The sequence below is a fragment of the Lissotriton vulgaris genome, chromosome 2_1, assembly GCF_964263255.1.
Source record: "Lissotriton vulgaris chromosome 2_1, aLisVul1.2, whole genome shotgun sequence".
Taxonomy (NCBI): domain Eukaryota; kingdom Metazoa; phylum Chordata; class Amphibia; order Caudata; family Salamandridae; genus Lissotriton; species Lissotriton vulgaris.
This window is the reverse complement of record NC_141687.1, coordinates 1,414,292,102-1,414,315,257: the sequence shown is the minus strand read 5'-3', so window position 1 is coordinate 1,414,315,257 and position 23,156 is coordinate 1,414,292,102. Positions and strand designations below refer to the sequence as shown.

Sequence of the window (23,156 nt, the reverse complement as noted above, 5' to 3'; positions counted from 1 at the left end):
TAGGGATAAAAATAAATAAAAAATAAAATAATAAGCAATGCCAATAGCTCTACCTATAATATTGCCGAGACCATTGCATTGTAAATGCTTGTTACTATTACCGTGGTACTCACGCCATGACAACGAGGAAGATTCAAGCATGTGAGTCTATAAAATATACAATACTGGAAAATGTGTTCTTGCTTTTTGGAATATCACTTGGAGGTTATTAGGGACCACGAGGGGTGTACCATAGGCCAAATATATGGAGGGTTGAGCCAGATGATGTTTGATGATTTAGAAAAGCATTGAGAGAAATGGAAACCAAGAATAGGTAACAGTAGTATCGAAATTTTAGATTCGCTTAAGTTTGGCCCCTCTATTTTGAGGTCGGCTGGATTGCAGGAGCAACACTATAAAACAATCTTTTCACTTTAATACACACCGGCCAGATTGCCCAATGGGGAAGCTCAGGGATGTCTTCCCTGGACCGGAAACAAGCTTCCGAGGACCGGATTCTGGCATTACAGCCGTCTTCAGCCCGGCTTGCTTGAATCCAGTGGCAAAGTGAGCAATGGACTCACGTCTGAGCATACCCTGCCAACTTATGGTCAACAAAGCGGTACAAAAGAGGGTGGTGATGGACGGAGCATCTGAACCAATCAAACACTCACACCCAGTCAACAGATCTGGGTTTAACCCATCACCGTTCTTTAGCCCACTCTGCTGAGGACCGGTTTCTGGCATTACAGCCGTCTTCAGCCCGGCTTGCTTGAATCCAGCGGTACAAAAGGGGGTGGCGATTTTTGTACCATAAGTTGGCAGGATATGCTCAGATGTGAGTCCCTTGCTCACTTTGCCACTGGATTCAAGCACGGGCTGAAGACAGCTGAAATGCCAGAAACCGGTCCTCGGAAGCTTGTGTCCGGTCCATGGCTTGGCAGTTCCGGCTGGACTGTTCCCATGAGGCACAGGGTCATACTGATTTGCATATGGCCATGTCTGAACTGGGGTGGCAGAGCGAGCTAAAGAACGGTGATGGATTAAACCCAGATCTGTTGACTGGGTGTGAGTGTTTGATTGGTTCAGATGCTCCGTCCATCACCACCCCCTTTTGTACCACATATATCAAGTAACTGCACAAATGAAAAGTTGCATCAGCATTTGGTAGACCTAGGTCTAATTTCTCCCCAAGAATTGGGAAAGAAGGCAGACCATTGGGTCAAGACTAGGGCGACAAGGACAACCACTGGGGGTGACCAAAAGAAGGTGATTACAAAACCTCCCCAGGGGAAAGGTAGTGAGAATCCCCAAGATAAAAAGTCAGAGTCTTCCAAAGGGCCCCAAAAACCTGTACAGGTGGGTGGGTCACAAACTACTCCCTATGTGCCTCAGCCCTATAGGGGGAAGAACTTTGATCCCTCCAAGGCCTATTGTAACAACTGTAAGAAGTTGGGACATTTAACTGTAGACAAAAATTGCCCCCACAACAAAGCCCCTAAGGCACCCAGTACAGCTACTCCTGCGGCAGCAAGTCTACAAATGGGATCAGAGAAGTACCCAGAACAAGTCTGAGAATACACTCAAGCAAGTCTAGTTTCCTTGGGGGAAGTGGAGTTTGCCACTGTAGCTGTGTGGCCACCCAACTTGAAAACGTATTTGTAATACCCTTACATTAATGGAACTAGAATAGAAGCCCTGGGGGATACAGATGCCAGTATCACTATGGTGAGAAATACACTGGTTTCCCTAGAGCAATACCTGATTGGGAAAACTCACCTAGTCACCAATGCTGACAGTGTTACCACTATTCATCCTATGGCTATGGTGACATTAGGCGGGGGGGGGGAGAGTTACTGGCCTGAAACAGGTAGTGGTCTCTCAGAAGTTGCCAGCTGACTGTCTGCTTGGAAATGACCTAGAAACGTCAGCCTGGGCTGAGGTTGAGCAAGTAACCCATGCAGCCATGCTGGGTATCCCTGAATTGGTGTGTGTGCAAACAAGAACACAGAGCAAAAAGAAGGGTGAACAAGTAGATTTGGAGCCTGAAAGTATGGCCCAACCAACCAAGAGAAAAAGCAAGAAGACTGGGGGACCAGCTTCTGCACAGCATACCTCTCAGGGCCCCTCTCCTCAGGGAGAGGACTTGGAAACCCTAGAGGGAACTGAGCCCATGGAACTTGAGCCTTACCAAGTTGAACTCCTGGGCCCAGGGGGACCCACCCAGGAAGAGCTGTGCCAGGGTCAGCAAGACTGTCCTACTCTTGAAAGCCTGAGGCAGCAAGCTGTTTCAGAAGCACAGGGAGATGTCAGTGGTACCCACAGAGCTTATTAGGAAGAGGGATTACTGTATGCGGAGGCAAGAAACCCCACTCCTGGAGCCACCAGGAGAGTGGTAGTGTCACAGAAGTACAGGAAGTTCCTCCTAACTTTGGCTCATGACATCCCCCTAGCAGGACATCTGGGGCAAAACTGGGAAAAGGCTAGTTAGTCACTTCTACTGGCCCCAGATGCATCAAAAGGTGAAGGAGTTTTTAAGCTCCTGTGTTAACTGTTAGGCCAGTGGCAAGACAGGTGGCCACCCAAAGGCCCCCCTGATACCACTGCCAGTGGAAGGGGTCCCGTTTGAAAGGGTAGGAGTGGACATTGTGGGTCCACCTGAACCTCCCACAGCCTCAGGGAACAAATTCATTCTAGTAGTAGTGGATCGTGCTACTAGGTACCCTGAAGCAATTCCCCTTAGGACTTCTACAGCTCCTGCAGTAGCCAAGGCCCTCCTGGCCAGGGTAAGGTTTCCTAAGGAGGTGGTTTCAGACAGAGGTTCCAACTCGTGTCTGCTTACCTGAAACAAATGTGGAAGGAGTGGGGTGTGCAGTACAGATTTACTACCCCATACCATCCACAAACCAATGGCCTTGTTGAGAGATTCAACAAGACATTGAAGGGCATGATCATGGGACTCCCTGAAAAACTCAAAAGGAGATGGGATGTCCTGTTGCCATGCCTGCTTTTTGCTTATAGGGAAGTGCCACAGAAGGGAGTAGGGTTTTACCCCTTTGAACTTCTGTTTGGTCATCCTGTAAGGGGACCACTGTGCCTTGTAAAAGAGGGTTGGGAGAGGCCTCTCCAAGAACGCAAGTAAGACATTGTGAACTATGTGCTTGGCCTAAGGTCCAGAATGGCTGAGTATATGGAAAAGCATCCAAGAATCTTGAGGCCAGCCAGGAGCTTCAGAAGCACTGGTATGACCAAAAAGCTGCACTGGTTGAATTTCAGCCTGGGCAACAGGTGTGGGTTTTGTAGCCGGTGGCATCAAGGGCCCTCCAAGACAGATGGAGTTGCCCTTACCCTATCCTGGAGAAAAAGAGTGAGGTCACTTATTTAGTGGACCTGGGCACAAGCAGGACACCCAAAAGGGTTATCCATGTGAACCGCCTTAAACTCTACACTGACATGGCTGACATCACCATGTTGATGGTGACTGATGAGGAACAGGAAGCAGAGAGTTAACCTCTCTCTGATCTCCTCTCTTACAGCCCAAAAGATGGGTCAGTGGATGGAGTAGTCTTTTCAGACACCCTCTCTGCCCAACAGCAGACGGACTGCATGCAAGTCTTGCAACAGTATGCTAGTCTCTTTTCCCTGACCCCTGGTCTGGCCAACTGGTGTACCCATGATGTGGACACTGGTAACAGTAACCCTGTCAAAAACAAGATCTATCGACAATCAGACCAAGTAGAGCAGAGCATTAAAGCTGAAGTCAGCAAGATGCTGGAGTTAGGGGTTATTGAACCCTCTGAGAGCCACTGGGCTAGCCCAGTGGTTCTGGTTCCCAAACCTCATCCCCATGGAGGAAAGAGAGAGATGAGGTTCTGTGTGGACTATAGAGGGCTCAACTCTGTCACCAATACAGATGCTCACCCCATTCCAAGATCAGACGAGTTGATAGACAAGTTGGAGGCAGCCAAATTTATCAGTGCCCTTTGACTTAACTGCAGGGTACTGGCCGATTGGCATGGCCCCAGGAGCAAAAGAGAAAACAGCAGTCGCCACCCCTGATGGGCACTATCAGTTTACTGTAATGCCTTTTGGGTTAAAGAATGCCCCTGCCACCATTCAAAGGTTGGTGAATCAAGTCTTGACTGGGTTGGAGTCCTTTAGTACAGCTTATCTTGATGATATTGTTGTATTTAGCTCCACCTGGCAGGATAACCTGATCCACCTTGGGAAGGTTTGACAAGCCCTACAATCTGCAGGTGCAGGCCTAACTATCAAGGCATCCAAGTGCCAAATAGGGCAGGGAACTATGGTGTACCTGGGCCACCTTGTTGGTGGAGGCCAGGTACAACCCTTACAGCCCAAGATCCAGAGTATCAAGGACTGGGCAGCTCCAACAACCCAGACCCAAGTCAGGGCATTCCTTGGCTTGACTGGGTACTACAGGAGGTTTATGAAGGGATATGGGTCCATTGTGACTCCCCTCACAGAACTCACCTCCAAGAAAATGCCCAAGAAAGTAAACTAGACTGTTAGTTGCCAAAATGCTTTTGACACCCTAACAGAAGCAATGTGCTCAGCACCAATTCTAAAAGCCCCAGCTCACTCCAAGCAGTTCATAGTGCAGACTGATGCCTCGGAGCTAGGGATAGGAGCAGTCCTATCCCAGATCAATGAAGAAGGCCAAGACCAACATGTTGCTTTTATAAGCAGGAGGCTACTCCCCAGAGAGCAGCATTAGAGTGCCATTGAGAGGGAGGCCGTTGCTGTGGTCTGGTCCCTGAAGATGTTGAGACCCTACTTGTTTGGAACTCATTTACTGGTCCAAACTGACCACAGACCTCTCCGATGGCTAATGCAGATGAAAGGGGAAAATCCAAAAATAATAAGATAGTCCATTTCCCTACTGGACTTTGAAGTGGAATACCGACCAGGGACTGCCCATGCCAATGCAGATGGACTTTCCAGGTTCTTCTACTTAGACAGTGAAGACTCCCTAGTGCAAGGTTACACTCATCACTTTACGTTTGGGGGGGGGGGAGGGGGCGGGGGTGGAAGGAGAAAGTGCCATCTTTCTTGCATGGGTATGCCCCCACTTTTTGCTGAATTGCTGATGTGCTTTTTTTTTTTTTTTTTTTTTTTTGTATTCCTCAAATACCAGATTGGGTATTCTAGTTAGGGCATCTCCTCCTCCCTACATTGCGATTCACGAAACTTAGAGGATTATATCCTTAGTAGGGAGGGAGGGCGAAGACCCCGCTCTAGACTTGGCTGTTTGCTATGTCCGCTCCATACCATTTCGACCTTGAAGACCCTTTCTTAGGCAGGAGAACAAGCACCAACAGTACCCAGGTGAAATCATAGGAACACTGTCATCGGTTCCGCCAAGCCACAAGGGCCGCCCAGATCTTATCTTGACTAGAACTATCACAAGCCATATCGGACTCACTCACATAAATAATATATTTCAGGCATTCCGTGAATGTAGGGGCATTCTCTGACTTCCAGGCCTTACAAATTTCACGCCTTGATAGAATAATTATATAAAAGATGAATTTAGTCATCAAATCCTGAAGCTGGTATTCTGCCCCTAACCCAAAAAAAATTATCCTAGAAGAGATCTCAAAATTTATGCCGAGTACGTCAGATATGAACTCTCCAATTTTAGTCCAAAAGGGTAATAAACTTGGACATTCTGCGAACATGTGTATATCATCTGCTGCAGGGGCCTTACAACGTGGACAGCTATGTTCCAGCTTTGTAATTTTAACCAGTTTTTTGGGAGTTATATAGACTCTATTTAAGGTGAACAGGTGATTGCGCTTTTAGGGGGCAGATTTCACCACTATATTTAACAATTTAAAAGAGTCTCCCCATAATGCTAGCAAGTTATCACATTGCAGGTCGTCTATCTCCCCCCAGAGTTTGTTAAGTTCACTCTCTGAGATTTCATCCTTCTCATTTAAGGCCTCATACCAAAAGGAGATCTCCTTTTTCCATCTACCCTTTCTCATAACAAATTCAAATTTTGGGTTGGTTGTGAACTCCCATGGAATGGTAGACCACCAACTTGATAACTGATAGAATTTGAATCTGGTGAGAGTTCCATTTGTCAACCTGGAGAGTGAGTCCCACCCCAATAGCTGGGAATTATCCATAAAATCCTGCCATTGCATAAAACCGGCCGTTTTGAGAGGAATTGATAATTGGTCTCTGAGACATTCTGGCGTCCCAGGTGAATCCCATATAGGGGCCTGGGGGGTGTAATAGGGAATACCCAGTTTCTTTCTAACAAACACCCAGTTTCTCAGGGCAGTTCCTAGCACCTTTAATCTAACCTTCTTGTAGAATCTTGGATCTCCAAATTTGAACAAAAAGAATTCTTGCCCTAAAGGGATACCATGTAGTAGCGCCTGAAATAGCCGTCCTAAAGAGGATGTATCGGCTTTGTCTGCCATACACCTAAAGTTTTTGAAGTGAAAAGAATGACAATAATACAAAATATCTGGCATAGCTAGTCCTCCAGCTTTCAATTTCCGTCGCAATTTTTTTAAAGAAATTCTGGGCGATTTACAATTCCAAATAAAAGATCCGATTCTTCCCTGTAGTTTGGCGATATCTTTAGGATCAAATGATAAGGGTAATGAATTAAATAGGAAAGTAACCTTTGGCAAAATAACCATCTTAATTAAATTAACCCTTCCAAAGATGTTTAGTGGTAGGCCAGACCAACGTTGTAAAGTCCCGCAGATTTCCTTGTAGACTCTGTCCATGTTCACCTTGGATGTTTCTACGATGTTCTGAACTAAGTGAATTCCAAGGTATCTCATCCGGGGTTTTGATTCCGGAAGTTTATCTACATAGTTCCATTGCATGACCTCCGTTTTTTCTTTATTGATTCTATATCCTGAGATCACCCCAAAACTTTCAGCATGACGAAATAGGCGGTGGATGGATATCTCAGGATTAGATGTATACATTAGGAGGTCATCAGCATATAGTGCGAATCTCAGGTCTAACTCATTAATCTGGAAGGGTTTAATCATAGTATCAGATCTTAACTGGTTTACCAAAGGCTCTATATAAAGATTAAACAATAAAGGAGACAGGGGGCATCCCTGTCTGGTACCCCGTGTTATATGAACCCAATCTGTTAGCAGATTATTTACAAGGAACTTGGCTTTAGGACTGTGATATAGCGCTTTTATGGATGCTATAAAATTAGCTGGAATGCCAAACTTAGATAGAGCCTCCCATAAATATAACCAGTGGACCTGGTCAAAGGCCTTAGCGGCATCAATTGCCACAATAGTCAAGGGTTTTTTTTGCTCTGAAGCATAATCTATTGCAGCAATGGCTTGATATGTCAGTTCATTTAACTGCCTGCCTGGCATAAAGCCCCTCTGATCCTCATGTATTAAGGACTTAATTACTTTGGCCAATCTCGCCGCCAAAACCCCAGCAAAGATCTTATAATCTATATTTAGCAGCGAGATTGGCCTATATGACTCAACTGTCAGCGGGTCCTTATTAGGCTTAGGAACTAACGTTACTGTGGCTTCCAGCCAGGTCGGTGGGATAGGCTGTCCCTCGAAATGTATCTTATTAAATAGAGATGTAAGAATTGGAACTATTATGGCAGCCCCCATTTGGTAGACTTCAACTGGAAGCCCATCTGGGCCAGCTGATTTTCCCCTGGCCATTCTTTTGAGCTGATCGTGGACCTCCCCCTCTTTAATCAAAGAGCCTAGCATCAAATTATCCTCGTTAGTTAAGAATGGGAGGTTGAGCTCCTCCAGCCAGAGAGCTGCTTCTTCAGTGGAAGTTTTATTGTCTGTACCTGAATATAGGTTCTGCATATATAGCTTAACTTCTTCCAATAGCTCATCATTATTAAATGTTATTTCGCCAGAGCTCTGTATCTTTAGCCTGGTTATCTGATTTCTAGTTCGATCGGACCTGGCCTTCCAAGCCAGAATACGACCACATTTTTCGCCATAGGAAAAGTTCTGCAATCTACTAGCCTCCCACCTCTCTTTGATAGTCTTATCAAGATTTGCCTGGTATTTGACTTTTAAGTCCTCTAGCTCCTTCTGAATGGAAGGCAAGTTGATTTGTTGCTCTAGTGCGGCTCTTTGAAGCTCTTGCTCCTTTTGTTTGATTTTATTCAGCCAGTCTTCCTCTGTCTTCTTCCTCCTTATATTTCTCTGTATCATTATGGTAGAAAGTACTCCCCTTAAGTAAGACTTAAATGCTTCCCATACAGTTTGTTCTGACGCAGTGGTGTTATTGATTTCAAAATACTCCTCTATACGCTTTAGTAGGTCATTTTCTAAACCTTCCTGTAATAGGAGGGACCTATCTAGGGTCCAACGTCTTACCTGAACACATTGAGAGAATACCACTGTTAATTCTACCATAGAATGGTCAGATAAGATAGCAGGAATGTAGGTGGTAGACACAGTCTTTGGAAGTAATCCGTGATCAATAAGGAAAAAATCTATACGTGAGTGGTGTCTGTGTCTATAGCTATAGAACGAATAGTCTCTATTATTTGGATTTTTTACTCTCCAGATGTCTAGTAAGTTAAAATCCCTCATCATGTTTCTGAGCTCTCTTTTAGATTTATATGATGTGGCAGATATAGCTCGGGACGTACGATCCAATTTAGGATCAAATACTAAATTAAAATCACCCCCTAATATAATAGGAGCATTTAAGTTTTGAAAACTAGTTTTTAGATTAACCAGTGCTTCTGGAGAGTCCTGATTCGGTCCATAGTATATAGCACATGTCACCCGTGTGTTTTTTATAGATAAGGATGCTGTTAACCATCTACCCGTATGATCGGTTTGATGTTTTTCCACACTTATCCCACTGTTGGATCTAATAATCAAGGCCACACCTTTGGTACTACCAGTCTGTTCAGAGCAGAGAAGATCCTGAACCCACTTTTGATTTTTAAAAGCTGCCTTGCATTCCTGCTGCTCTAGGTGGGTTTCTTCTAGGAATATAATATTAGCTCCAGACTTGTTCAAAAATTCACAAATCCTATTAAGTTTCCTATTTTCCCTTAATCCATTGACATTCCAGCTAATTATCTTTGTCTTATTCTCCGTCATCCAATTTTATTATGACCAAAGAAAGAGTCTTTTGCCTCCATTTCGCTCTGCTTAACAAGTCAGTTTCATCTAATACAAGTATATGAGGAAAATATTTTTTCTTTTTATCCATCCACCTCCCATCACCTCCCCCCACCCCCCATGAGGAACCCCCCCATTTCAACCTTGGCGATTGTATCGCCATACGACAGCTCTACCCCTAACCTGGATTATGGCCTCCTAAAAAAAAAAATTATAATGCACCTAAACCAACACTAACACTAATCATACATGATGAGAATATATATATATATATATATATATATATATATATATATATATTGTTATTTTTTGTTGTTTATAGGTTATATATGAGCATTTTTTTTTTATTCAATTTTTTTTTTCTCTTTTCTTTCCTTTTCTTCTTTCCCTCCCTTTTCACTCTGACTTTTTTTTTTTTTTATCATCAATGATCTAGAAATATAGTAAGCAAAATAGGAATTATATGTTTGGCCCTTCGTCTAACCCAAGTTCTGTAACCTTATCCTTATCCTTGTCCTGATACTTATTCCATGTGCTGAGCTTCTTTCAAAGAAATGATGAAACTATCCACTTCTAGAGGGGAGGTAAAGTTGTAAGTTTTATTCTTCCATACAACTCGTAAAGCAGCAGGGAACTTCATCATGACCTGTGCCCCCAACTCTCTGATTTCCTGCATCCGGGTCCCCAACTCCCACTGCCTCTGTGCTGTCACTCTACCCACGTCGGAGCGAATTAGGTACTTAGTAGAGTCAATTTGAAGAGAAGAGTCAGTGAGAGCCCTACCTAGAATCAGTTCTTTAACTGAGTACGAGAGAAAGTTGACAAGTATCTTTCGGGGGGCGCTCCGACCCGAATGCTGTCTAAAAGGATCCCGGTGTGCACGCTGTATTTCGCTCTCTAAATTAATATCCGGTCTATCCTTCAAAACTCCTTCTCTCAACAATCGACAGACTAAGGTCTTTACGTCCCCATTCTCCGCTCCTTCTGGAATTTTAAGGAATTTCAGGTTATTACGTCTTGCATGGATTTCAAGACGCTCCATGTCCTGCTGCAAAGTCATATTCTGAGCTTTCAAGTCAGCTATTATTTTCGAGTGTGACTCTGACACTTTATTCAGGACTGCCACTTCACCCTCAAGTGTTTCTGTTCTAGTACATATGTCATCAAGTTTATTTTCAAGATTAGTACATTTCTCAGCTATTTCTCTCTGATTTCCTTCAGATATTTCGAACTTAGGCAACAATTTCGCCAAAAGATCTTCATGCATAGCTCTGAAAAAACCCTTCAGATTTCCGTCTGCCCCTCCACCTCTCTCTTCCTCTCTATGGAGCTGTTGGCTCGCTTGATCCCTGCTTTCACCAACTACTTGGGTAGTTTTTTTCCAATATAGTATCAGCAGGAGACTCCTCCAAAACAGTCTCAGGGTCTAATAATAATGGACCATATCTATTCTGGGACTCCACGGAGGAGCTATCTCTAGTATTAGAGCTAGTACTTACATCCATGCTGATGCCGGGTTGAGAAATGGGTGTAGAATCGGAAATTGAGACAGAAATGATATCTGCCTGTAAGCCCGACTGCGATGTCACCTGTTTTGTGCCCAAATCGGTGACAGTTTTCTCCATTATTCGAAAGTACGCCTTCACTGAGGGTGTTGATTTTGGCACAGCTTGAGCTTTCTTTTGTTTTCGAACAATTTCTATTTGATTTCTTTCTGATGCAGGAGCTTGACCTAGAGATGTAGATGCAATTTCAGTAGGTATATCTCTCTGGTGCAGAGAGCGAAGGAGATATCTGTTCTTAGGGACACGGGGAGCAACCGTTACTTCTTCTGATGCTTTAAGCGGATCAATAGGGTCGGGATTACTGTCCCCTTTATTTAGCGCACTTTCTTTTAAAGCCCCCGTGAAAACCGCAGGTTTCCTAACTTTGGCGACCTCCACTATGTCCATTCCGTTTGGGCTTATAAGCACGTTCCTCACGCTCCTCACGGTGCCAGCAACAGACAATGCTGATGTGCTTTGACTGAGTGTGCCCTGGGCTCCTGCCAACCAGGTGCCCAGGGCCTGTGTTCCTTCCCTAAAAACTGTGTTGAAACTAAAACCCAATTGGCATCTCTGACCACCTGTCAGCCCCTAGTAAATGGTACCCTAGGTACCCAGGGCATAGTCACCAGAGAAGACCCCTAAGGGCTGCGGCACTTATTGTGCCACCCTTAGGGGCCCTGTGCCCTGACACCCATACACTGCCTTTGCAGGCTGAGTGTCTAGGTACAGAACTAAACAAAGAGTCGACATGGCACACATCCCTGTGTGCCATGCCCACAAGCTCACTGCCCTGGCATCCATCAGTCACCCCTCTAGCTGGGTGCCCTATGCCAGTGGTTTGGGCACAGGTGCATGAGCCCTGTGCCCCTACAGTACCCAGGGTCATTCCTGGGCACTGTAAGTGCAGTGCTGCCATTAAGAGTATATGGTGCTGGGAGGTCGTCATTACGAACTCCACAGCGCCATGATGGCTTCACTGAAGACTGAGATGTTTGATATCAAACTTCTCAGCTCATTAAACCCACACTAATGCCAGTGTGGGATTTAATGTAAAATGCACGACAGAGGGCATCTTAGAGATGCCCCCTGAACCCTAACCAACTCTGTGTCCTGACTGTGTGGCTACTGAGGCTGCCACCACCAGACATGTTTCTGGACCCCTGGGTCGAGAGCCTGCCGCTCTCGGGGGCCTGACACAATGCACATCCTGGGACAAGGTGCCAAGCCTCCTCCCCCAGGATGGGCAGCGGAAGCTTCAAAGGCATATCACCTTTGTGAGCATCTCCAGGCTACTTGCTGTACTCAGCAACTGGCCCTCACCGGTTCTGACCCCCACTCTGGTGGGAAACCCTAAGTGAAGGGGGTTTGCCAGCCTATGCCAACCCCACCCCTCAGTTGGGAGAGGCTAGGTGAAGCACGACTCCGGGCTCCGGCCATCTTGAAGATGGGGAGCCCTGCCCAATCACAGCTAGGCTCCTGCCCCCCTCCCACAGGAGAGGAGCAGGCTAGGGGGTGTACCCACCCATGGACAGGGACCCATTGGTCCCTGCCCTTGCCCTTTCTGTAACGCCCCTAATATTAGTATTTAGGGGCACCCTGAAACTTCCTTCCTCAGATCCTGATTGCAACAAGAAGACCAAGAAACAAGAAGACCTGCCGCGCAGCTGCTAACAAAAGGACGACGCCCACTGACTTGACCCCAGAACCCTACAAGCCTGTTGATCCTTGAACCTGCTCCTGTGAAACTCTGGCGTCTCCTGCGGACAGCAACCTCGACAACCCCGGAGGACCTGCCTGCTTTGAAACTTCCAAAAGACTGGGACACCCACGAGCAGTGGTTCTGCTCCAACATCAATACCCCTGGTGCCAGTCAGGAACCACGAATCCAGCCCACTCTGCACCCGCCAAGCCCGGCCTGTGCCTGAGAGATCAAAGACCACGAGGACGTTCCCCCGGCGACTGGGACCTGACGTCTAGTGCCCAAAGACCCTCCTAGACGAAACAGACGACGCCTGCAGCCACAGAACCAAGGACCCCTCCAACCGCGACCAGCCAAGGGTAAGATTTCCCGACACCAAAAGACACCCCGGCACCCGGAGCCTTGCGGGCCACTGTGCCCTCCTTTGGGGTACCTACCTCTTCTCCAAGATCCCAACTTACCTCTCAAAGTGGTGGGCGCACCTGAAGAATCTCTGTCCCAGATCCTGCAGCCTTTGTTCACTTTTTAACTTTCCCATTGGTTAGCATTGAGCGCCCGACGGCTCAAAAGCACCCTGCACCCAGCCGCCTGAGTGCCGCTGGAAGCGCAACTTCTACCCTACTCTACTTCCCCACTTGCCCTGAGCAAGTGATCAGAAGCTCAGCTCCCACAGCCGCGTGGCCTGCTTGCCTGCAGCCACCAACCAAAGGCCCCCTACCCTCCTTTGGATTGCTTTGGGCCTACTCTCTTGCACCCGGCTGCCCCTGTGCCGCTGAGGGTGTAACTACTGTATCTTTCCGACCCTGGGAGACCCCTGAGTCTATGCCCAGAACCTTAACTCTGGCAGTCGAGTACTTACCTATAAGCCTCACTTTCCTTCCATAGGTTAACATTGACTGGTTTTCACTTGAAATTTCTTTTAAGTGTGGAGTTTTGAAACTTTAAAATATTCATCTAAAATCAGCCGAATACTCACCTGTGATCAGGAGGGAAGCCAGTACTGTACCTTTTAGCCCAGTACTGAACCGAGAAAGTAATCCTAACTGTACTTACCCGTTACATGAATTTTCTTCCATAGGAAACCATTGACTGTTTTACTGTGAAATTTCTTCTAAGTGTCGATTTTTGCACAATAGAAATATTCTTTAAAAATCGTACCAACTATCAAACCATAATTACTTACCTGTCTTAGGTAGAGGTCCCAGTGCTGAACCTAGGAGTCCAGTACTGGATTACAAAAGTAACGGGAACCTACTTTACCTGTGCCTTGAATTTCCATCAATAGGATAACATTGCTTGTTTTTCACTGAAAAGTTTCGAAGTGTCAACTTTGAAAATACATTTATATTCTTTAAAAATCACAACTGTAACCAAAACGCTTTTACTTAACTGTTTACAGCTTAGGTCCCGGGACTGAATCCAGGACCCAGTCATGTGGTTAGAAAAGTAATCCTTAAAGTAATCAACTGCATTTATGTAGGAAAAACCCATTGAGCTCAATGTTAAATTGTGTTTAGAATTGTGTTGCCTATTGCAACCACTGTAGCTATTATACTTACAAAGTAATTACCGAAAGTCACTCATATCGAGAAAAGTATATTTTGATACCTGTTGGTTCTAAAATAAAACAACTATATCTTTTGATATAAAAACAATTGGCCTAGAGTTCAGTTATTGAGTGTGTGAAACCTTTTGCTGACTGAGTGTGTACAACAAATGCTTTACACTGTCTTCTGATACTGTCTTACTGCTCGACCAAGCTACCACTTTGAGTAAGGTTAGATCTAACCTTGGGATGGAGATACATGTATCACCAGCAAGAGCTGACTCTACTTATTTCTTTCTACTTTCTAAACTTTTCACTACAGTGTACCAACTTCAGAAGGAGGCTACGCTTATTACACTGGTTTAGCTTAAATGTGCAGTGTACAACACAAGATAACAAAATAGAAATGTGTTTTGAATGTATTTAAGTGGGCAATAGTGCTAACACATTATGTATTATTAAAATATAGTAGCACACTTTAAAAGAAAAAGGAGTTTATGAAAACATCTGAAACAATGAAAAATGTTGACCCTATTAGAGGGCATTTCAATAACTGCATGCACGTCTGTGATTTAGGGTCTTTATAAGAATAAACCATTTTATTTTACCCGGACATAGAAGGTAGCAAACATTTCTTTATATATCCACAGAGCATTTCATGAAATGGAATTACATATATTCTGTATTTACAGTTCACTGGATATCATAGCAACATCGGCTATGAATGCTCAAATCTTTTCATAACAAAATAAATTGTGGGTGAGTTTAAGGAGATGGTGCAAGTTCTCCCAGGGGATACAAAACATTACAATGAAAATTTACAAAATTAACCTTGTGTAGCTGGTGAACAGTACAAAAGTGCTACGCTAGTGTAAAAAGAGACATCAGACAGTGACTGGATTTTGTAAAAAAAAAAACAACAATATATTCAAAGAAACCACCTTTTTTACACAAAAGGGCACATTTATATAAAATAACACATACTTTATTCCTATCAATATTTACAGATATAAAGACCATCTTGGTGTATACTTCATATACACTACATCCAAGAAACATGTGGCCCACTGGTGTCATTTTCAGAAAATATATATGTACATTATATCACAGCAGGTGTTCAGAAATTACTTTACATGGCAGCACATCACATTGTGATGAGTAGCAAGCTAACCTGGGACACATCGGAAAGCTATGGATGACTGCTGTAGTGGGTGGATAAGGATTATGGATGACAACAGAGACATAAATTGACCTCACTTATGGTGACACTGCAGCTTTGAAATACTCGTCTTCTGGAAGAAGGGTCTTGTCGAGGCAGCACAAAAAAGATAGAGGGAAACGGCAGAACCAGAGGGATACTAACGCCCACTTGAATAATCCAGTAACTCTGAAAATAAATAGGAATGGAGATAACAAAGCGTTGATATTGTGGCTTCCTCATTTGTTGCGCTGTTTGATGGCAGTATGGTGAAGAAATGATGAAAAAAAGAATTCAATTCCCTTTTTTGCCGAATCTATATCAATATTAAATATAATAATTAAAGGGCGAGTGGCGTCCATTAACGATTATATTTAATGTAAAACAGGGCATAATTTTAGTGTTGGGACACTGAGGTTATAGATTGAGATATTTTGTACACCACATTGACAACGGGTATACATTGAGCATATCTGTGAGCTCATCTAAAATATTCTGGATATGGAAGAGGCCTTTTGAATGTATTTATCAGGCCCATACATGATGTTTTGAGGATAGCAGCATAAACGTGTGAGTGGAGGGGTGTTCTTGATACAGAAAAAATCTTCTTAATTATATTGTCCTGAAGAAGGTGGAAGAAAATATTGTATTTTTTACTGAAACGCTGCGTCATCAACTTTGTAATTTTTAAATTATTAATATGAATATACTATGAATGTATTTTAAATTACAATATTGCCACCTATAACAAGTAAAAGTGGTTGTTTGCTAATCAATTTTGAATGAGTTGTTTAGGTTTTTAATTGTATTTGGAATTTTAGTAGTAGTATTGTAAAAACAATTTCTTAATAAAATTAATAAGAAGTTATCTACATCATTGTATGTTGGTCTATGATATAGAGAGAAGGGTTTTTAATATATATACTGTTAAAGAATATGATGTTTTAGTTACATGGTGTTCACAAGAGGATATATCCATTTAGTTTTTAACGGTGCTCCCACTTCATTGATTAATTGAAATAGATCCGGCAAGAAAGGGAATTTCATTATTTTTTCATTATTTATACTACCTTGTCCCTTTCTTTTGAATAAGGGTGACTCTCTTTTAGTTTGGAGTATGATGAAGAAAGCCAGTATTATAATAAAGGTAATCTGTAAAAGGTCTTTGAAAAAAGTGGAGTTTTAGTACTGTTCCTGTATCTCCGCCTTGGTTTTTGAAAAAATCATTACACAAAAGTTACCTGTCTTTTCCACAAGTCCATTGTCCATAGATGAGTTTTACAGGTGAATACGTTCAGAAACTTGGTCAACTGTCCATTTCCGTGATACTAAACTAAACTCTTTTTTGGGTTTATAACAACCTCTGATGGAATGCGTCCAAGAAAACATGTGAACCTTCCTCCATTTCATTACAGGTACAATAATACTGAATTATATCAGGAAAGGGGAAAGGGGGAAGGAGAAAGGGGTTATGAGATCTGAGAGGCAGTAAGTGGTCTGTGCTGGTTTGCAGGATGCACGGTGTTCCTTTAAGGCTGCAGGATTTCCATTGAGAGGATAAAGAATGTGAATCAATTTTTGTCCTCCACTCGTCTTCCTTTTTGGACAAAATAGGTTGCTTGGCCGTTTAAAGTTCAAATCCTAACAGTCTAAAAACAAGGAATCCTTTTTGGTACTGGCCAATGAAGAAGTAAACTCTCTTTTGGCAGAGTGATGTCCTGAATTCCAGCACTCCTTTTTGGTAGAAGATTTTTTTGTTTGTTTTAGTATTTTGTTTTTTTAGCATTCTAAAATAAAACTAGGCAGTGAAGTTCATTTGAGTTCCCCGTGGTCCTCTTCTACCCAAGCAACAATTTTACCTTCCCACCCAGGAATGATGTCATCATCATGGAACACCTGAAAGAAAAAATAATGACTTTACTTTATATAGCACCCAGTAGCATAGGCACAATGCAAACAATTTATGCTAATATCAAACTGACCAGCACTGTTCATATTTGAACCTGTGACTTTCAACTCAAACTTTGCTATTTCGATCATGTGTCTTAAGCAACTCTAGTATATTATATTTTACCATTCCACAGAGAAACTTGAATAAGCAACTAAAGGTACAAGATAGCGAAATGGTGAGCATCATTAAAAAAATAATCTTATTAAAATGTAGAAGGGTTTTACTGAACGAGGCAGACTTTGCATATCTGCACAAAATTAGTGTTCACTGAAGGAAAATATTTGGGTGAACTTTTGATGCTACCCTGATCCGGATCTAAAAGGCTTTATATCAGTTAACTTAAAAGTGGGTTGTCTTTCATATGTCCGGTTGGATTGATACTGGCTGATAATTTGCAGCTTATTCATTTTGGTCATCCTCGCCTCGTATAAATGATTATTTTCCCACAACATTCTTACAGGGTGTTTCGAACCGTGAAATCTGCAAGGTTCTTTGGCCTTGTGCTATTGCGCTCCTTGTTTAGCTGCCCTTTCCCACCTCACCACTGAGACAGCAGAGACAAGACGTATTCGGATATGGTTGAGCCTATCAGTGAAGGCACAAATGTTTTACAAAATGCTGGAGTGGAATGCTGCACAGGGGTTAAGATCCATTCAAATGTTGCACCCATCAGCTTTTACGTTTTAAAATGGGTGTAGTTGCAATGGTGATCATGGAATATTAGTCAGTCCCGTCTCAGCCTCTTTTACTAGTTTAACAATGTTTTTTCATAGTTCATTTGGCTGAGGGGTAGTGCTCCTCTTCTGTAAGACAGAAGAGCAAAAGGCCTCACAGCTTCAGAAGATCAGGCATGGGAGGTTTGTAAGCCAGCAACTAACATTTGACAAAACAATACATTTTGTAACTAAAACACATATTTTTGCATGTACCTCCTCTTTCACAGTGCCAAATTCTGGGTCCAGTGCTTTGAAGTGGTACCGGTATGTTCCATCCCGATCAATGGCTGCCTTAAAGTCACTTAGAGTCACATCTCCTAACCTGTGTGGGAGGCGGAACACAGATATTGATACACAGTTAGAAAAGGTATTCCAAGATTACTAACCATCGCGTACACCACACTCAACAGAAGCAAGCAATCACAAAAACCACTAAATGAAGCACAGTACTACTGTCAACTGTGTAGGTAGTTATACTGAACAAATGGCAAGAATTCAGTCACTGTGTCAAGAAATTCTGATTCACTGCTTATCCACAAAACTATGTGTGATCCTTCCTAATTACTGTCTCCCTGATGCTTAATTGATGCTGATGGACATTGGTAATAATGGCGCAGGACAAGAGTCGTATTCTGTGTGATGCATACAATTTGCTCTCGTGTCTATGCTCAGATTGCACTGGCATAGCTGCTTGATGTACTTTAGAGGGTGTCTATAGAAAACACAATGCTGTTCTTTAGGCTGCTGTGCATATCTATAAAATGAGTATGCAGTAGAAGCAGAAGTGAAACTTTGTTCACTGGCTTGGTTCTAAGGAACTAGCCCCATGTCTGTGGAGTATCGAGAATGTTTACCTACTGGGAAAAAAGTATTTGTTTCTTTTTGTTCTTGAGAAAGTAGTAAGGACATACTCCATACTTCACAAAGCCAATTTTGCATAATTGTTTTGGTGAACCCGGTCGAAAATTGTAAATAGAAGAGAAAAGATGAAAAAACTGAAAAACAAGCAAACAAACAAAATAAACATTGAATAAAATATTTGACAATTATTATTGTACCCTAATATATCATCAGAAAGCAAACAATCTCAAAAAGGCTGCCACAGAGCCTTAATGTGGCTTAAAGTTCATACATTGGGCATAGAGATTCCCCCCATTGTTCAAAACTGTGATGTTAGCGTTCTAGTTGCGCCGGCTGTGTGTGACGTAACACGCAGCGGCAGAGAACGTGGGAAGGCGCATGTGCGAACGGCGGTTCGCGCGAGTCAGAGCCCGGCAGAGCGCGATACTTACCAGACACCTGGCGCTCTTCCCCAATAATAATTTGAAATTAATAAAAGACCGTTCCCCTCTACTCCTGCCTCAGAGTGATCCTTTGGGAGGGAACTTGTGCACTTCTACAGTGGCGACGAGGAGTGGGATCTGTCCACTCAACCAGAGAAGGAAAAGAAACTGTAACCTGGCAAGACCAAGTAGAGGCATAGGGAAACCCAGGACAAGATCACCCACGCCACCAACCTGCAGAAGAAGGAGGGAAGCGGCAAGGCGCTACAAAACTGAAGGGAAGAGCGTGGCAGAGGCGCAGAGAAATGCTCAGGCACACTGAGAGTCGGAGAGCCAAGAAGCAAGGCAACCTGCGTAGAAGCACGGTAGGAGCACGCAACCACCTCACCTAGGGCCCTGGCTGAGAAGGGTGTCCACGAGGGAGCAGGAAGAAGCGTGCCCAGCTCCACCACGCCGCAAGCAGAAGCGCCAACGCACCTGGCAGCCCCAGAAGTCAGGGAAGGAACGATAGCGCACCAGGCAGCCCCAGGAGTCAGGAAGAAGGGCCAGAGAGACAGGTCAAGATGAGCAATCAAGCATCATCCCTCACAGCACCAATCCCGTTTCTACCCAGGCCAGGAGAACCACAGATGAAGTGGGAGGACTGGAGGGAGAACTTCAAGAATTACTTAGAAGCCCTAGAGGATGAATCGTCTGACGAATTCACCCCTGCAAGACGGAGACGGATATTGCTGCTCAACCTGGGCCCGGAGGGCATTAGGGTGTTCACGAACATTGCGACAACGCCGCTACAAGCAGTTGACACAGATATCTTCAAACAGGCCCTAGATGACCTAGACGCCCATTACCGTCCGGCTGTTTGCGTCTCCATAGATAGATTTAACTTCCAGCAAAGGAAACAAGGCGACGGAGAGTCAGTTGACGACTATGTGGCAGCCCTGAGGAGACTAGCAGTCAAGTGCAAGTACGGGGCACTGGAAGAAGACTTTATCAAGGACCAGATAGTGATGCACACCACCAACAGGAACGTGCAGGACAAGCTATGGGCTCACGGCGAGGCAACATTAAAAGAAGTAATTGCAATGGTGAAAAAAGCGGAACTCTCCAAGCGATGCGCAGAAGCCGCGAAAAAAGAGAGTGCGCAAAGAGTCATGGTTAACAAGATTGATGATGCGGAACCATCGAGTAGACACAAAATGGCGCCGGGAGCCAACCGCGGAACCAGCAAATGGGCAGGAAGATCGGGACAAACAGGGATGCATCCCTCATTCACCAAATCAACGTGCTATAGGTGTGGAAGTGCCAACCATGCAGCCCACGATAAATGCTGTCCCGCTTTTCGCGCGAAATGCATGTTCTGCGGTCTGATTGGCCATTACGAGAAAGTGTGTCGGAAGAAAGAGAAGAAAACAATGGTGAAATGCATAGAGCACCTACAGCAGGACGAAAGCGCCGAAGAGGAGTCAGACGAAGACGACAGAGTGTTGTGCATCGAAGAGCAAGTACTGGGCATCGACACTCAACGCTCAGACAAACCGAGAGCAGACATGTTGATAGGAGGAGTCAAAATCAGAATTGCGATTGACTCTGGATCCCCGTACACCATTGTGCAGAGATCGGTGTGGGAAGGGGAATTCAGACCGAGCCTAGGCCCACAGCTAAACCCGCCAGACATCAGACCAGTGTCGTACACGAGCAACCCGATCCCCATAGTGGGATACCGGAGCCTGAAGTTCGAATTCAGGGGGAAAACAGCCACTTGTAAGCTATACGTAGCTGAGAAAGGACCCTCCGTTCTGGGATGGAGAGACCAAGGAGACTTGGGGATCAAGCTAGACCCAGGAGGCAAAGAACAAGTGCTGCTAACAGATAGTGAGCAGTGGCCAGACCTAGAAAGGGTGAGAAGAGAATTTCCCAACGTCTTCGGCGGCAAAGTGGGCAAACTGGAGAAGTTCATGCACAAAATCATGCTCAGAGAAGACTCCCGGCCAGTATCCCACAAGGTCCGCAATGTGCCCATTGCAGTGAGAGAGGTGGTCCAGCAAGAACTATCACGACTGGAAGAGCAAGGGATTATTGAGCCGATCGATAGCTCAGAGTGGTTGGCTCCCCTGGTGGTCGCCAGGAAACCCAACAGCAAGGTGCGCCTATGTGTGGACTTGCGCCAGCTGAATAAATGCTTGGTGGTGGAGAAGTTTCCCCTTCCTAGGATAGAAGAAATGTTGGTGGGAACCAGGGAAGTGAAATGGTTCTCCACAGTTGACCTCACGTCAGCATACCACCAGATCGACCTACATCCGTCCAGCACAAAACTGATGTCTTTCATCACCCCCTATGGTTGCTATCAGTTCCGCAGGATGCCCTTCGGTCTGGTGTCTGCCGCGGCAGTATTCCAAAAGCTTATGCATCACCTGTTCAAAGATGTCAAAGGCATCCAGTACTTCCAGGACGACATCCTGGTAATGGGGATGGATCGCAAAGATCACGATACCAAGCTGGACAAAGTGCTGAGCGTCGTACAAAAAAAGGGCTCACAGCGGAATAGGAGAAGTGCAGATTCGGCATGACGTCTGTCACCTACCTGGGACATGAAATAAGCGGACAAGGAATCACACCCAAGAAAGACAACGTGAGAGCAATCTGCGAGGCCAGAGCCCTTAACAACAAGGATGAGGTCCGGTCATTCCTGGGAATGGCCGAGTACTACAGTAAATTCGTCCAACATTTTGCCACGAAAACGCACAGATTACGACAACTGATAAGAGACAAAGCGTCATTCCAGTGGGATGACGAAGCTCAGAGGGAGTTCGAGGAGCTGAAGGAAAACATCAGCCAGGCCGTACCATTGCATGGACATGACCCAGCGGGTGTCACCATCCTCACCACTGACGCCAGCGAAAAAGGTTCTGGGCGCAGTCCTCGCCCAACAGAGAGACAACAACACGGTTGAGACACTCAGCTTCGCATCCAGGGCACTGTCACACACTGAACAGAAGTTCAGCGTAATAGAGAAAGAGATGCTAGCTGTTGTGTGGGCCATGGGAAAGTTCCGGCAGTTCCTGTGGGGCACGAGGTTTCACCTACAAACTGACCACAAGCCACTAGTCAAGGTGCTTACATCGAGTGGGCATGCCACGGCCACCCCGAGGATTGCTAAGATGACCCTCAAACTATTAGAGTACACGTACGATGTAGAGTACATTCCGGGGACACATAACAAAGTGGCAGACTATCTCAGCGGGGCCTCAGCCATGGAGGATGCACCCACACCCGCAGAGAAGAACGAAGAAATGGTAGCAGTAATGGAAGACATGGAGAAAGCGATCAGCATACAAGAATGGGCACATGCATACAGAAAAGATGAGACCTTGGAAGAGATCAATAGGTAGCTGGTCAATGTGTGGCCAGAAAAGAAAAGGCTAAAGGAGGTGCCCATGAAACTGTACGAAGTGAGAGAGGAGTTATCCATGAGCCACTCAGGAACATTTCTGTATCGTGTGGACAAGGTGGTGCCCCCAGAAGAGCAGATTCCTACATTGCTGAACCAACTGCATGAAGGTCACCTCGGCATTGTGAAGACCAAGCCGAGGGAGAAGCAGATGTACTGGTGGCCAGGAATGGACATAATGATCGAGAGACATGTCAGGGACTGCAACCAATGCCAGGAGTCAGACAAGGTGCTCAAACCTTTGAGGCCAGCGATGGGCAGTTTCGAACAACCCCTTGATCCTTGGGAAGATCTAGCTGTCGACATCCTAGGGCCGATACTAGATGGACAAGGAACGGCCAAGTACATGTGTGTACTGGTGGACCTCAAGACAACTCAAGACCTGGCTGTTCGAGCAGTAGCGGACCCCCCTCCCCAAGCGCCTTGAGACCCTCCGGGTGAGTAGCGCGCTATACAGCTATACAAATGTCTTGATTGATTGATTGATTGATTGATTGATTGATTGACAAGTATTCCAAATGGCCAGAGGTGCATGTGCAGGAAGAAATGGACTCAGATGTGGTCATAAAATTCCTAATGTCTGTGTTCCTAAGGGAGGGTATCCCAAGGACTGTATTGACAGACAATGGCCCCCAGTTCACATCCGATA

At 44.8% G+C, this 23,156-nt stretch overlaps 1 protein-coding gene across 5 annotated transcripts in view; it reads right to left on the bottom strand.

Annotated features, from left to right (window-relative positions):
• Window positions 1–14,482: 14,482 nt before the first annotated feature.
• Window positions 14,483–23,156, bottom strand: part of DIXDC1 (DIX domain containing 1) — a 493,171-nt gene continuing 484,497 nt past the window's right edge. For 4 of the 5 annotated variants that reach the window (XM_086957178.1, XM_086957181.1, XM_086957180.1 and 1 more), the window contains 2 exons: window positions 17,990–18,098; window positions 14,483–17,005 (listed from right to left, as the gene is read on the bottom strand). In XM_086957178.1, coding sequence (XP_086813304.1) covers window positions 16,922–17,005; window positions 17,990–18,098 — 193 coding nt within the window. In that variant the 3' untranslated portion in view covers window positions 14,483–16,921. The remainder of the gene's footprint in view (window positions 17,006–17,989; window positions 18,099–23,156) is intronic. The other variant, XM_086957179.1, reaches the window with a different exon arrangement.